Source organism: Rhinopithecus bieti, unplaced genomic scaffold (assembly GCF_001698545.2).
Source record: "Rhinopithecus bieti isolate Rb0 unplaced genomic scaffold, ASM169854v2 scaffold_42772, whole genome shotgun sequence".
Lineage (NCBI taxonomy): Eukaryota > Metazoa > Chordata > Mammalia > Primates > Cercopithecidae > Rhinopithecus > Rhinopithecus bieti.
In genome coordinates, this window is record NW_016818842.1 from 2,188,286 (window position 1) to 2,204,200 (window position 15,915).

General features: G+C 48.9%; 1 protein-coding gene across 5 annotated transcripts in view; it reads left to right on the top strand.

The window, feature by feature from the left end:
* Positions 1-8,859, top strand: part of CCL24 (C-C motif chemokine ligand 24) — a 13,336-nt gene extending 4,477 nt beyond the window's left edge. For 2 of the 5 annotated variants that reach the window (XM_017857597.1, XM_017857598.1), the window contains exons 2-5: positions 6,049-6,183; positions 6,282-6,640; positions 6,860-6,977; positions 8,338-8,859. In XM_017857597.1, coding sequence (XP_017713086.1) covers positions 6,568-6,640; positions 6,860-6,977; positions 8,338-8,482 — 336 coding nt within the window. In that variant the 5' untranslated portion in view covers positions 6,049-6,183; positions 6,282-6,567 and the 3' untranslated portion in view covers positions 8,483-8,859. The remainder of the gene's footprint in view (positions 1-6,048; positions 6,184-6,281; positions 6,641-6,859; positions 6,978-8,337) is intronic. The other 3 variants (XM_017857601.1, XM_017857602.1, XM_017857599.1) reach the window with 2 other exon arrangements.
* Positions 8,860-15,915: the final 7,056 nt, after the last annotated feature.

Sequence of the window (15,915 nt, forward strand, 5' to 3'; positions counted from 1 at the left end):
TATATATTATATATTTGTATATAATATTATAAATTATATATATATTTTATATATACATTTTTTTTGAGACAGAATTTCAGTCTCATTGCCCAGTCTGGAGTGCAATGGCGTGATCTCCACTTACCACAACCTCCGCCTCCCGGGTTCAAGCAGTTCTCGTGCCTCAGCCTCCTGAGTAGCTGGGATTGTAGGCATGCGCCACCACGCCCGGCTAGTTTTGTATTAATAGAGATGGGGTTTCTCCATGTTGGTCAGGCTGATCCCAAATTCCTGACCTCAGGTGATCCACCTGCCTTGGCCTCCCAAAGTGCTGCGTTTACAGGCATGAGCCACCATGCCCAGCCCTCATATTTTTTACCTTAGGGAAATCTTGTATTACTATAATATATATAACTTTATATATACATATAAAGTTCCTTAAAGTCCCTTATTAAAGGGGGTGACCATAACAAAACATTTCAATAAAATGAGAAATGTTCCTTCTTGCATCACCGCTGGTGGTCCTACACTTGGGGAGAGGCCACTGTGGCCAACACCCTACTTCTCAGATGGAGAAACTGAGGCCAAGAGAGGGACAGGGTCTGCGTTGGAGCCATCAGGGGTTCTAAAAGCCTCACACTGCTGTGGGTCACTTCCCATCCACCCACCCTCCACGCTCCTCCACACATGCTCTTTCTGCCCCTGCCAGGTTCCCACTTCTACCGCTTCCATCTTCCTCTTTCTAATTTTTTTTTTTTTTTTTTTTTAAAGAGTCTGGGTCTTGCCGTGTTGCCCAGGCTGGACTCGAACTCCTGGGCTCAAGCAATCCTCCCACCTTGGCCTCCCAAAGTGCTGGGATTACAGGTGTGAGCCATTGCACCTGGCTTTCTCTTTCTCTTTTTACCTATCCTCTTCCTTTCCTTTTTTTTTTTTTGGAGATGGAGTCTGGCTCTGTCACCCAGACTAGAGTGCAGTGGCGCGATCTCGGCTCACTGCAACCTCTGCCTTCCAGGTTCAAGCGATTCTCCTGCTTCAGCCTCCCAAGTAGCTGGGACTACAGGTGCATGCCACCATGCCCAGCTAATTTTTGTATTTTTAGTAGAGATGGGGTTTCACCATGTTGTCCAGGCTGGTCTCAAACTCCTGGCCTCAGGTGATCCTCCTGCCTTGGCCTCCAAAGTGCTGGGATCACGGACCTGAGCCACTGCACTTGGCTTTCTAGTTCTCTTTTTACCTATCCACTCCCTTTCTAGTCGGCTTTCTAAGACCTCCTCCTCCCTCTCTTTATGTCTCTGGCTGCTGGATTCCACCACTTCAAGTGGGAAGGATACAGTTTCCCGTTTCGGGAGCTAAGTGGCCCTGTGATGGTGTCTGCTCACGTATCCTTGTAAGGTATCAGCTCTTCCCTCGTAAAACAGGGTTGGTAATCCCTGCCTTAACTATTTCCCTGTATAGAGCGTAAAGATTGGGTGTTTCGGTTGGGCGAGGTGGCTCATGCCGGTCATCCCAGCACTTTGGGAGGCTGAGGCGGGTGGATCACTTGAGGTTAGGAGTTTGAGACTAGCTCAGCCAACATGGTGAAACCCCGCCTCCGCTAAAAACATAAAAATTAGCCAGGTGTGGTGGTGGGCACCTGTAATCCCAGCTACTTGGGAGGCTGATACAGGAGAATTGCTTGAACCTGGGGGGAGGAGGTTATCGTGAGCCAAGATCGTGCTACTGCACTCCAGCCTGGGTGACAAAGAGAGACTGTGTCTCAAAACAAAAGCAACAACAATGACAACAACAAAACACTGGGTGTTTTGTCCTGGTGTGGTGGCTCACGCCTGTAATCCCAGCACTTTGGGAGGCCGAGGCAGATGAAACAGTTGAGGTCAGGAGTTTGAGATCAGCCTGGCCAACATGGTGAAATTCCATCTCTACTAAAAATACAAAAATTAGCCGGGCATGGTGGCGGGTGCCTATAATCCCAGCTACTCAGAAGACTGAGGCACAAGAATTGCTCGAATCCAGGAAGCGGAGGCTGCAGTGAGCGGAGATCAGGCCATTCCACGGCAGCCTGGGTGACAAAACAGAAAAAAAAAAAAAAGAAAGATTGGGTATTTTGTGTTTTTTAAGGCTTTGGAAAAGCCCTTAAAGGGTATTACTAATCTGGTTTGAAGCACCCAACCCCACACAGTCCCACCCAATGACCTTCTGCTCGCCCACTCCTGTTGCAACATGGAGATGGTGGGCATCCCCGCCCTGTTTACCCCATACTCACTCCTCTCCTGAGTGCTGCCTCTGCCTGGCCATCCTTTCTCCCTTACTTCCTCCCCTCCACACACCACACTCCCAGCACCCACTGAATGAGAAAATTCAGGCAGTCACCCGGCATCCCCTCTGAATCACTGGGGAGCAAAAATTAGAAGAACTGTCATAAGACATCGTGATGAGCTGGGCACAATGGCTCATGCCTGTAATCCCAGTGCTTTGGGAGGTCAAGGTGGGAGGACTGCTTGAATCCAGGAGTTGGAGACCAGCCTGGGCAACATAGGGGTACCCCATCTCTACCAAAAATTTAAAAACTTAGCCGGGTGTGGTGGCCTGCACCTGTAGTCCCAGCCACTCAGGAGGCTGAGGCAGGAGGATTGCTTGAGCCCAGGAGTTGGAAGCTGCAATGAGCTATGATCACGCCACTATACTCCAGCCTGGGCAACAGAGTGTGACCTTGTCTCAAAAGAATTTTTTTTTTTTTTTTTTTTTTTTTGGCCAGGCACAGTGGCTCACGCCTGTAATCCCAGAACTTTGGGAGGCTGTGGGTGGATTACCTGAGGTCAGGAGTTCGAGACCAGCCTGACCAACATGGTGAAGCCCCATCTCTTCTAAAAACACAACAATTAGCAAGACATGATGGCGGGTGCCTGTAGTCTCAGCTACTGGGGAGGCTGAGGCGGGAGAGTCACTTGAACCTCGGAGGTGGAGGTTGCAGTGAGCCAAGATCGCGCCACTGCACTCCAGCCTGGGCGACAGAGATAGACTTCGTATAAAAAAAAATAATAAAAATAAATAAGTAATACATTTTTAAAGACAAAAGCCTCTGCATGTATAAAGGGTCTTACCACGACTTTTCTCACTTAATCCTCTCTAATTGCTCTGCCAGCAGAGGATAATTATTGTCAGCTGATGGGAAGGTAAAGGCAGACAGGGACAGGTGCCAGGCTAATGAAGCCCTGAGTTGGGCTCTCAGCATTTTTCACTCTATAAGCACAGGCAGTGAGATCAGGTGCTGCCAAGCTCCCTGACTTCAGTCTTGCCTCCATCAGGGGACCTGCCTGCTGACTTTCCCTGTGTATACACTGACCCCAGTTGTGCTCTGCGAGCAAAACCCGCAGAGGAGTCTCTGGTCCAGAGGAAATTGTCTCAGAGTCGATCCATCATCTATCCATTCTGCAAACGCCGGCCATGGCACAGGTGATTTGCTCGGCACTTGGCGGGTATAGAAATTGATCTCAAGGTGTTCAGGTCAAGCATGAGACTGAGACACAGACACCCAGCTGGCCACCAAGTGACGAGTGCCACTGTGCTCCCACTATGCCACTGTGTGGGTCCTGCATTGGTGTGTGCCCTGGAATCCCAGAGCAGGAAGTTGGAGAAGGGGAATAGGAGAGAACCGTAGGGAGGGTTTGGGTATGGGAGTGTGGGAGACCGCACAAATGTTTCTTATGATTAGGAATAATTGAATCCTGTCAGTAACAAGATGAACCTCTGATCAATTAAGCAGCTGACCAGTCGTTACCTCCTCCTCCTTGCTCTTGTTACCCAATAAATATAAAGGGCTGTAGAGGTTCAGGGGCTGCTTTTGCTCCATAGCATCAGGGCGCTCTCTTCACCCTTTGCTGCCTTTCCTTAAAACAGTTTCTTTTGTTTTTTTGTTATCATTTCTACGTTGATCCCTTTGTTCAGTCTTTTAATGACAGTTTCACGCGGTAACAGTAGTAATTGCTGTAATGACGGTCTCAAGCAGTAACAGTAGTAACTGCTGGAGAAAGGGTCTCAAGTAGTAACCATGGCAGTCAGCCACATGTGAGTAGGGGGTGAAGGGAGTTTCTGAGTATAAGGTCCTGACCTGGGATCCTGGAATGCGGGGTGGAGTGAGGTGGGAGCTATGTCCCACTCTCTCACAAAGTTGCCTCAGTCCCTTACAACTGAACTGGACGTTATGACTTACAGGCTTCTGCATAGTTGCCGGTGCCGTCCGTCCTCCAACCTCAGTGCAGCTGTCAGCTATGAGTCCCTCCTGGACTTTCCTCCTGGCACAATTGGCCAGTTTTCCCATGATTTTGTTTGTTTTCTTTTTCTTTTATTTTTTTGTAAAGATGGGGTTTTGCTATGTTGAGCAGGCTGGTCTTGAACTCCTGGGCTCAAATAATCCTCCCACCTTAGCCTCCCAAAGTGCTGGGATGACAGACATGAGACACCTCCTCACCCAGCCTTGTTTTTTTTTGTTTTTTGTTTTTTTTAAGAGACAGGGTTATGCTCTGTCACCCAGGCTGGAGTTCAGTGGTGCTCTCCTAGCTCACTGTAGCCTCAAACTCCTAGGCTCAAGCGATCCTCCTGCCTCAGCCTCCTGAGTAGCTAGGACTACAGGCACATACCACCATGCCTGGCTAATTTTTCTATTTCTTTTGGAGACAGGGTCTTGCTGTGTTGCCCCGGCTGGTCTCAAACTCCTGGCCTCAATCAATCCTCCCGCCTCAGCCTCCTAAAGCGCTGGGATTACAGGCATGAGCCACGGCTCCTGGCCCCTGGTTTCTCCTATGTTTCCCTTCCTCCCACCTACCCCCACACACCTTGTCCTGGGTCCGGGTCCCCAAAGCAGACCCTGAGACGGGGATTCATGGGCTTGTTGTTTATTAAGAGATGCTTCCACGAGAGACCGTCAGGGGACTGGGAATCTGGTCGGGGGAAGGGGCCAAGCCAAGTCCTGCTGCACAGAGGGTTACAGATTTGACCCAGCTGGAAACTCAGGAAACAGGGTTGGTCATGCTGGACCTGGAGTCAGCATCCCTCTGGCAGGCATTGGCCACCCCAGAGGATGTAGTTTTCCAGGCACTTCCTACTTCCCTAGAGCCTTGGTGACTAAGTGGCTCTGGCAACTTGAAGGTGCGGGTGATGGCTGTTGGGACTTCAAGGCCACCAAGAGCTGATGGAAAGCGGCCCTGAGAGCATCTGCTTTGCTCTGTCAGTACCTGTCATGGATTGATTGATTGATTGATTGATTGATTGATTGTAAGACAGGGTGTTGCTCTGTTGCCCAGGCTGGAGAGGCCGTGGTGTGATCACAGCTCACTGCAGCCTTGAACTCCTGGGTTCAATTCATCCTTCTAAGGGAGGAGACCACCCCTCATATTGTCTTATGCCCAATTTCTGCCTCCAAAGAAAGAAGAAGTAAAAACTAAAAGGGAGAAATGAAATCCACAGGCAGCCAGCCCGGCACCGCACCCTGGGCTGGTAGTTAAAGATAGACCCCTGACCTCATCGGTTGTGTTATCTATAGATTACAGACATTGTATAGGAGTGCACTGTGAAAATCCGTATCTTGTTTTGTTCCGATCTAATTACCAGTGCATGCAGCCCCAGTCACATACCCCTGCTTGCTTAATCAATCACGACCCTCTCACGTGCACCCCCTTAGAGTTGTGAGCCCTTAAAAGGGACAGCAATTGCTCACTCCGGGAGCTCAGCACTTGAGACAGGAGTCTTGCCAATGCCCCTGGCCGAATAAACCCCTTCCTTCTTTAACTCGGTATCAGGAGTTTTTTCTGCAGCTCGTCCTGCTACACTTCCACCTCAGTCTCCCCAAGAGTGAGACTACAAGCCTGCACCACCAAGCCTGGCTAATTTTTTTATTTTTTGTAGAGACAGGGTCTTGCTATGTTGCCCAGGCTGGTCTCAAACTCCTGGCTTCAAATGATGCTCCCACTTGAACCTTACAAAGCGCAGGGATTATAAGCATGAGACACCGAGCCCAGCTGACCTCTCATTGACTGTTACACACACTTGATCAAAAATCTGTCTCCCCATTAGAATCCTCCCAGTGCCTGGCGCAGAGCACATGCCTAACAAAGAATCGTGTGAATGAATGAAAGAATGAATGAATGGAAGGGAGAAGACAGGGATGACTCTGCCCATTTTCAGCTGAAGTAACTGAGGCTCAGGGAGGTGAGTGATTTATCCAGGATCCCACAGGGAGTAGCCAACACAGCCAGGGTCCCATGGGCCTTCTGACAATGCATCTAACACCTGTGAACTTGGCCTAGGTGCGGTGATGCCCCCTCCCCCAGCTCTTTTGTTCGGAGCCCAAAATAACCCTTGACTCAGCTGGACAACAACAGGACAACAACTTCCTCTTTCCAGACCACAGGCCTCAGGATTTTCAAGGAAGCGTGGAGGCGGCTCGGGGGCGTGTTTCCTTCTAGTTGCCCCATAAAGGGCAGAGGGAGGGAGTTTGGGGTGCTCTGCAAGGACCCAAGCTTTTTATCCCCAGGTCCTTTCCTCCCGCACGTTGGCTTTGAGCCCCGAGCTGGTGCTTCTGCTCTCTGGGACATGGCAGGCCCAATGACCATCGTAACCAGCCTTCTGTTCCTTGGTGTCTGTGCCCACCACATCATCCCTACGGGTAAGACCTCGGGCAGGATGCAGTTCCAAGGGCGTGGCTAGGATGGCACAGTGGAGGGTGCAGGACTGACCAGCCTGGGGCTGGAGGAAAGCGCTGGGGAAAGGGCAGCCCAGTGAATGGACTGGTGGTGTTTGGTGCAGGGTTCAAGCTCCAGCTCTGAGGCCCAGAGCCGAGGGGAGGCTGGGAAAAGACGTGGCTTCTCTCTCTCTCCTCGTCTAGGCTCTGTGGTCATCCCCTCTTCCTGCTGCATGTTATTTCTTTCCAAAAGAATTCCTGAGAACCGAGTGGTCAGCTACCAGTTGTCCAACAGGAGCACGTGCCTCAATGTGGGAGTGATGTGAGTATCCTTCATGGGCATGTGGCAGGAGAGGGGCTGGGGCAGGTACAACTCCAGTGTCCCTGAGAAGCAAGGTCAGCCGGCCCTGGCTCTGTGCATCCCTGGAGAAGTCACCTCCCCTCTCTGGTCCTCAATTTCCTTGCCCATAAAACTAGGAGGAGGATATATTTATTTTTTTATTTCTTCTTTTTTATTTATTTATTTTTATTTTTTTGGGAGATAGGGTCTTGCTCTGTCATCCAAGCTGAAGTGCAGTGGCATGATCATAGCTCATTGCTTTGCAGCCTCAACCTTCTGGGCTCAAGTGATCCTCCCATCTCAGCCTCCCAAAGTACTAGGATTACAGCCATGAACCACCACACCCAGCCAGGAGGATTTTTTTTTTTTTTTGAGACGGAGTCTCACTCTCACCCAGGCTGGAGTGCAGTGGTGTGATCTTGGCTCACTGCAACCTCCGCCTCCCAGGTTCAAACAACTCTCATGCCTCACCCTCCCAAGTAGCTGGGATTACAGGTGCGCACCACCATGCCTGGCTAAGTTTTGTATCTTTAGTAGAGACAGGGTTTCACTATGTTGACCAGGCTGGTCTGGAACTTCTGACCTCAAGTGATCTGCCCATCTCAGCCTTCCAAAGTGCTGGGATTACAGGCATGAGCCACCAAGAGAAGGATTTAGATTCAATATCTACTGAGCACCAAATATACAATGAGGCACCATTCGGGGGCACAGCACAATGTCTTATCTAATTCTCTCAACAATTCTATGGGGTAGGGATGGTTGTTCCCATTTTACAGAGGACAACTGAGGCTCAGGAAGGCGACTTGCTCAAGGTCACATGGGTCGACATGTGTCTGTCCTCCAAATAGCTTCATAGGTAGTAACTGTGAACTCATTTTGTAAACAGAGGCATGAAGTAGAAATACAATGATAAGGCCAGGTGCAGTAGCTCACGTCTGTAATCTCAGTGCTTTGGAAGGCTGACCTAGGAGGGTTGCTTAAGGCCAGGAGTTTAAGACCAGCCTAGGCAATATAATGAGACTCCGTTTCTGCAAAAAATAAAAAAAAATTTAAAAAAATAGCTGGGCATGGTGGCATGTTCCTGTAGTCCCAGCTACTCAGGAGACTAAGGCGGGAGGACCGCTTGAGCCTGGGAAGTTGAGGTTGCAGTGAGCTATGATCACCACTGCATTGCAGCCTGGATGACAGAGTGAGACCATGTCAAAAAATGAAGGTGACATCATCTCAGCAACTTGCGAGGAGGCCTTACTGTCTCTAGGCGTCCACATCCTCCCCACCATGAAGTTGAGTGGCCCAAGGTCCCTGTCAGCCTCAGCTAATCCCCTGCCCCTTTCTTCCACAGCTTCACCACCAAGAAGGGCCAGCAGTTCTGTGGCGACCCCAAGCAGGCGTGGGTCCAGAGGTACATGAAGAACCTGGATGCCAAGCAGAAGAAGGCTTCCCCTAGGGCCAGGGCAGTGGATGTCAAGGGCCCTGTCCAGAGATAACCTGGCAACCAAACCACCCACTAATCACCGCCCAGCCCTCCAGCCCTGAGTCTGGGCCTCGGCTGCTTGGCGGGCTGCTCGGGGTCTGGGGAAGCCATAGTGATGGGGGGAAGAACTAATTTTCCTGTTTCTTAGCAACACTCTCCAGGGATGTGTCTCTTCTATGAAAAACTCAAGGGAGCAGGTGATGTGGTCCCCGGGAGCTGAGCAATGGCTCCAAGCATCCAAAGCCCCTTGCCTTTCTGGAGCTGGGTGAGAAGATCCCAGGAGAGCAGTGGCGACTCTTTGCCCTTCTCCTCCTGACCTGATGCTTTTTTTTTTCCCTGAGACGGAGTCTCGCTCTGTCACCCAGGCTGGAGTGCAGTGTCACAATCTCAGCTCACTGCAACCTCCGCCTCCCAGGTTCAAGTGATTCTCGTGTCTCAGCCTCCCAAGTACCTGGGACTACAGGTGTGTGCAACCACGCCCAACTAATTTTTGTATTTTAGTANCTCAAATAATAGTCCAAATAAAATGAGATTTTTTTTCTTTGAAGGTTGTTGTGTCTTGCGTGTTCTGTTTTTTTTCTTTTGTTTTTGTGATGGAGTCTCACTCTTGCCGCCCCAGGCTGGAGGGCAATGGTGCGATCTCAGCTCACTGCAACCTCCGCCTCCCAGGTTCAAGCAATTCTTCTACCTCAGCCTCCTGAGTAGCTGGGGCTACAGGTGTCTGCCACCACGCCTGGCTAATTTTTTTGTATTTTTAGTGGAGACAGAGTTTCACCATGTTGTCAGGCTGGTCTCGAATTCCTGACCTCAGGTGATCCACCCACCTCAGCCTCCCAAAGTGCTGGGATTACAGGTGTGAGTCACTGCGCCCAGCATTGTATATTTTTGACTCTCCTGGAGTGGGTAGGGTTGGGCTGTGACCAATGGTGTATGTGCCCAGAAAGCATCCCAGGCTCCCTCTCCAAGACTGGAGGGGAAGAAGATAGCTGGAGCCCAAGGCATCTGGGAGTGACCTTGGCCTGCCGCGGGGAGTCCTGTTATTGACTTTGAAAATACACATGCACAGCTAGGTTCAATTAAATAATTTAAAAAATTTTTGAGGTAGGGTCTCACTGTGTTGCCCAGACTGGAGTGCAGTGGTGCAATCATAGCTCACTGCAGCCATGAAATTCTGGACTCAGGCAATCCTCCCACCTCAGCTTCTCTAAGTAGCTGGGACTACAGGTGTGTACCACCACACCTGGCTAATCTTTTAATTTTCTTTATGTTGCCCAGGCTGGCCTAGAACTCCCGGCCTCAAGCCTAGAACAACCTCGGCCTCCCAAAACATTGAGATTAAAGGTGTAAGCCATTGCACCTGGCCCCAAACTAATTTTTTTTTTTTTAATGGAGTTTCACTGTTATTGCCCACCCTGCAGTACAATGGCGTGATCTTGGCTCACTGCAACTTCCACCTCCCAGATTCAAGCGATTCTGTTGCCTCGGCCTCCCAAGTAGCTGGGATTACAGGCACCTGCCACCACGCCCAGGTCAGGCTGGGTATTAGGAGGCTAAAAAATGATACACGATGATGTTTTGCTTCAAAGAATTAGAATTATAACATGAACACACTCACAAATCAAGAGCACTGTGGGTTCAATGCCAATTCTGCTTTACAAGTTGCATGACCTTGAAAGAGAAAAACTCTTTTTCTATGCCCACAACAGTTTTGACACCAAATATGTAAGTTTTTCACATGGTGCAGCTTTCCAATTCTCTGGCTGGGTGCAGGGGCTCATGACTGTAATCTCAGTACTTTAGGAGGCTAAGGCGGGAGGATCTTCTGAGCCCAGCAGTTCAAGACCAGACTGGGTAATATAGGGAGATCCTTTCTTTACCCCTGCCAAAAAAATTATTTTTATTTATTTTTCAGACAGAATCTTGCTCTGTCTCCTAGGCTGGAGTGCAGTGGTACCATCTCAGCTCACTGCAACCTCCACCTCCCAGGTTCAAGTGATCTCCTGTCTCAGCTGAGTAGCAGGAGCAACAGGCATGTGCCACCATGTCCAGCTAATTTGTGTATTTTCAGTAGAGACAGGGTTTTACCATGTTGGCCAGGCTGGTCTTGAACTCCTGACCTCAAGTGATCGGCCCATCTCAGCCTCTCAAAGTGCTGGGATTACAGGTGTGAGCCACTGTGCCTGGCCTACAAACAATTTAAAAAGTAGCTGGGTGTGGTGGTGCAAGCCTGTAGTCCCAGCTACTTTGGAGGCTGGGATGAGAGGATTGCTTGAGCCCAGGAGGTTAAGGCTGCAGTGAGCCATGATCACGCCTCTGCACTCCAGCCTGGGCAACAGAGTAAGACTTTGTCTCAAAAAAAAAAAAAAAAAAAAAAGGTGCATGATCAGTGGGTCATGGTGGCTCATGCCTGTAATCCTGGCACTTTGGGAGGCTGAGGCAGGCAGATTGCTTGAGCCCAGGAGTTTGAGACCAGCCTGGGAAACATGGCAAAGCCTCATCTCCACAAAAATAAAAATAAAATAAAAAATTAAAATACAAAATGCATGATTTAGTAGAGGACAATCAGAGCTCAAACCACTGGAAAGTGGCAGGAGACTCTGTCATGCAGAAAACTCGCGATTGTCTAGAAGAACGTTCTCCCAAGCTGGGAAAGAGCCGAGACCAGAGAACTCAGACAAGTCCAGCATGGCGAGTAGGTGAGTGTATGAGGATTTACATACAAGGACTCCCAGCTAGCAGCAGGACAACTTCAGAGACCCGCCCTGCTACCCGTCTCTATGCTGCTTTGAAGCTAATTTTCTGGCTCTTTGCCTATTGTATGCAATGAGACTGTTTGCCTTGGCTGTGTTCCTGGATCCGCTCTGGGACGTTTGGGTTCTCCGCGACACCTGCCCCTTGGGTCAGCACCATGGCCTGGGAGGGGAGGTTTAAGCAGCAGACATACAAGGGGTCCCGATCCAGACCCCAAGAGAGGGTTCTTGGATCTCACACAAGAAGGAATTCAGGGCGAATCCATAGAGTAAAGTGAAAGCAAGTTTATTAAGACAGCAGAGGAATAAAAGAATAGCTACGCCATAGACAGAGCAGCCCTGAGGGACACTGGCTGCCCATTTTTTATGGTTATTTCTTGATGATATGCTAAGCAAGGGGTGGACTATTCATGCCTACCCTTTTTTGACCATATAGGGTAACTTCCTGATGTTGCCATGGCATTTGTAAACTGTCATGGCACTGGTGGGAATGTAGCAGTGAGGACAACCGGAGGTCACTCTCATCGCCATCTTGGTTTTGGTTGGTTTTGGCCGGCTTCTTTACTGCAACCTGTTTTATCAGCAAGGTCTTTTATGCCATGTATCTTGTGCTGACCTCCTGTCTCATCCTGTGATTTAGAATGCTTTAACCACCTGGGAATGCACACAGTAGGTCTCAGCCTCATTTTACCTAGGCCATATTGAAGATGGAGTTGCTCTGGTTCACACACTTCTGACATTATACCTTTTTTTTTTTGAGATGGAGTCTTCCTCTGTTGCCCAGACTGGAGTGCAGTGGGGCAATCTCGGCTCACTGCAGCCTCCGCCTCCCAGGTTCAAGCTATTCTCTGCCTTACCCTCCTGAGTAGATGGGATTACAGGTGTGTGCCACCACACCTAGCTAATTTTTGTATTTTTAGTAGAGATAGGATTTCACTATGTTGGCCAGGCTAGTCTCAAACTCCTAGCCTCAAATGATCCATCCACCTTGGCCTCCCAAAGTGCTGGGATTACAGGCATGAGCCACCATGTGTGGCCAACATATACCCTTAAATAACCTAGTGGGGATCCATCAACCTACAGATCCATGCCCCTCGGAAGTACACACCCACTCCATCAGTCTTTACCAGCAGTATGTGAGGGGTGGGCTTTCAGCAAGTGGGAGCAGAGTAAGTTCCATGGTTCAAAAGCCCCAAGGCACAGAGAGCCACATACTGGCAGCCAGGAGTCCTCAGAGCACCACAGAGGCCCAATAGTAGGCATTGCATATACAGTAGCTACTAAAGTTATTGTAAGTCTAATGCAAAGCAGAATAAGTAGCAATGCAAAACAATACACAGCAGGGGACATTCTGATGGGAAGAAGGAGCCTGCAGAACCAACTTTGCAGAGTTGGTACCTGAATGGTGACTGGGGTTCCACCCAGAGAGAGAGCATGTTCCTAAGGAGGGAGGAGAGCTGGAGCATTCAGAGATGAGACTGAAATACAGACAGTGTCCCAACTGCATGAGACCATAGGACTCTCACCACAGCCTCTGCAGCATTCATCCTGGAGAGTCTATGCTTGGTCCATAGTGTAACCACCCAATGCATTTATTTTGCCCACTGCCCAGGTAAAGCCAATTTATCAAGACAGGGGAATTGCAACAGAGAAGGAGTTTAATTCATGCAGAGCTGGCTGTACAGGAGATCAGAGTGCTATTATTACTCAGCCTCCCTAAAAGTTCAGAGACTAGGGTTTTTCAAGGATAGTTTGATAGGCAGGGGGCTAGGGAATGGGAGCTGCTGATTGGTTGGGGATGCAATCATAAGGGTGTGGAAAATGGTCCTTTTACATTGAGTCCACTTCTGGGTAGAGCCACAGAGGAGTCTGGGTGGAATCATCCAACAGTCAGAAATGCAAAAGTCTGAAAACACATCTTTTTTTTTTTTTTTTTTTTTTTTGAGATGTGTCTTGCTCTGTCCCCCAGGCTGGAGTGCAGTGGCACGATCTCAGCTCACTGCAAGCTCTGCCTCCCAGGTTCATGCCATTTTCCTGCCTCAGCCTCCCAAGTAGCTGGGAATACAGGTGTCCGCCACCACACCCAGCTAATTTTTTGTATTTTTTAGTAGAGACGGATTTTGACCGTGTTAGCCAGGATGGTCTCTATCTCCTTACCTCATGATCCACCCGCCTTGGCCTCCCAAAGTGCTGGAATTACAGTTGTGAGCCACCTCGCCCAGTCTGAAAACACATCTTAGAAGGCCTATCATAGGCCGGGGGCAGTGGCTCTCGCCTATAATGCCAGCACTTTGGGAGGCTAAGGCAGGCAGATCACTTGAGGTCAGGAGTTCAAGACCAGCCTGGCCAACAAAGTGAAACTCAGTCTCTACTAAAAACACAAAAATTAGCCAGGCATGGTGGCATGCAGCTGTAATCCCAGCTACTCAGGAGGCTGAGACATAAGAATTGCTTGAACCCAGGAGTCAGAGTTTGCAGTGAGCTCAGATCGTGCCACTGCACTCTAGCCTAGGCAACAGAGCAAGACTCCGTCTCAAAAAAAAAAAAAAAAATGTCTATCACAGGTTCTGCAACAGTGATGTTATCTACATGAGTAATTGGAGAAGTTGCAGATCTTGTGACTCTGGAACCATGACTGGTAACTTACCCAAATCTTAGCAGAATTCAGGCCCCTCTCATCCTCCTAACCTTGTGGTCTTTCTTGTGTTTTACAAAGGTGGTTTAATTTAGGGAAAGGGCTATTATCATTTAAACTATAAACTAAATTTCACCCAAAGGTAGCTTGGTCCAAGCTCAGGAATGACCAAGGGCAGTTTAGAGATTAAAGGCAAGATGGGGGTTAGTTGTGTCAGCTCTCTTTCATTGTCATCATTTTCTCACTATTATGGTTTTTGCAAAGATGGTTTCAGTAGCTGCCAGCTTCCCTATTCTCCCCACTTTTCCAACTCAGAACCAACCACAGAAAGCCAATGATACAGACATGCGTTGCTCAAGCATTATATGAGAAATGTGTTACTAGATGATTTCATCATTGTGCAAACATCAGGTGGACTTACACAAACGTAGATGGGCTAACCTCCTACACACCTAGGTTAGATGGTCTAGTCTATTGCTTCTGAACCTGCCTTTGCAAAAATTAAAACCAAGGACATTATGACCACGAGAGAAATCTGACATGGCTGACTCCATCTTGCTTCTAGCCTCACAGGTTGGCTTGTGTTTGGCTCATTCCTGGGCATGGGCCAAGCTAACTTTGAGAGACATTTAGTTTATAGTTTAAACGGTAATAGCCCTTCCCCAAAACTAAACTGTTCTTGTAAAACCAATGAAAGGTCATCAAGTTAAGGCTGGACACGGTGGCTCATGCCTGTAATCCCAGCACTTTGGGAGGCCGAGGTGGGCGGATCACCTGAGGTCAAGAGTTCAAGACCAGCCTGACCAACATGGTGAAACCCCATCTCTTCTAAAAATACAAAAAAATTAGCCAGGCGTGGTGCTGTGTGCCTGTAATCCCAGCTACTCGGGAGGCTGAGGCAGAAGAATCACTTGAACCCAGGAGGCAGAGGTTGCAGTGAGCTGAGATCACACCACTGCACTCCAGCGTAGGTGACAGAGTGGGACCCTGTCTCAAAAAACAAAAAACAAAACAAACAAACAAACAAAAGCCCTCCAATCCCTGAATTCTCAGGGAGACTGATTTGAGTAATAATAAAACTCTGGTCTCCTTTACAGCCAGCTCTGCATGAATTAAGCTCTCTCTATTGCAATTCCCCTGTCTTGATAAATTGGCTCTGTCTAGGCAGCAGGCAAGGATAACCTATTGGACGGCTACACTCCTAGGCTGCAGATCTGCACAAGCATGTGACTGTACTGAACACTGGAGGCAACTGCAACCTGATGATAAGTATTTGTGTATCTGAACATGTAGCAGGATGAGCCACAGACAAAACTCCTCAGACACCGGCTTAAAGAAGGAAGAGGTTTTTTATTCAGCCGGGAGCATCGGCAGACTCGCGTCTTAAGAGCCGAGCTCCCCGAAAAAGAAATACTTGGCCTTCTTTTGTTTTGTTTTTTGAGACAGAGTCTCGCTCTGTTGCGCAGGCTGGAGTGCAGTGGCCGGATCTCAGCTCACTGCAAGCTCCGCCTCCTGGGTTCACACCATTCTCCTGCCTCAGCCTCCCGAGTAGCTAGGACTACAGGTGCCCACCACCTTGCCCAGCTAGTTTTTTTGTATTTTTTTAGTATAGACAGGGTTTCACCGTGTTAGCCAGGATGGTCTCGATCTCCTGACCTCGTGATCTGCCTGTCTTAGCCTCCCAAAGTGCTGGGATTACAGGCTTGAGCCACCACGCCCGGCTGAAATACTTGGTCTTTTTAAAGGCTTACAACTTTAAGAAGTCCACGTGAAAGGGTTGTGATAAATCGAGCAAGCGTGGGAAACGTGACTGGGGCCTACATGCATCAGCTAACAGAACAAAAAGTTTTACAATGCTTTTTTTCATACTGTGTCTGGAATTTACAGATAACACAAGTAGTTTGGGTCAGGGGTTGATGTTATTATTACTACTTTTTTTTAACTCCTAGTGCCGGGTGGTGGTGCCAAGGTTGTCTGGCTATTTATCTTACTTTTGTTTCTTTCTCTCTTTCCTCCTGTCTTGTGAACTAGGCAAGGTGGGGGGAGGAGGGTAGCAGGAGT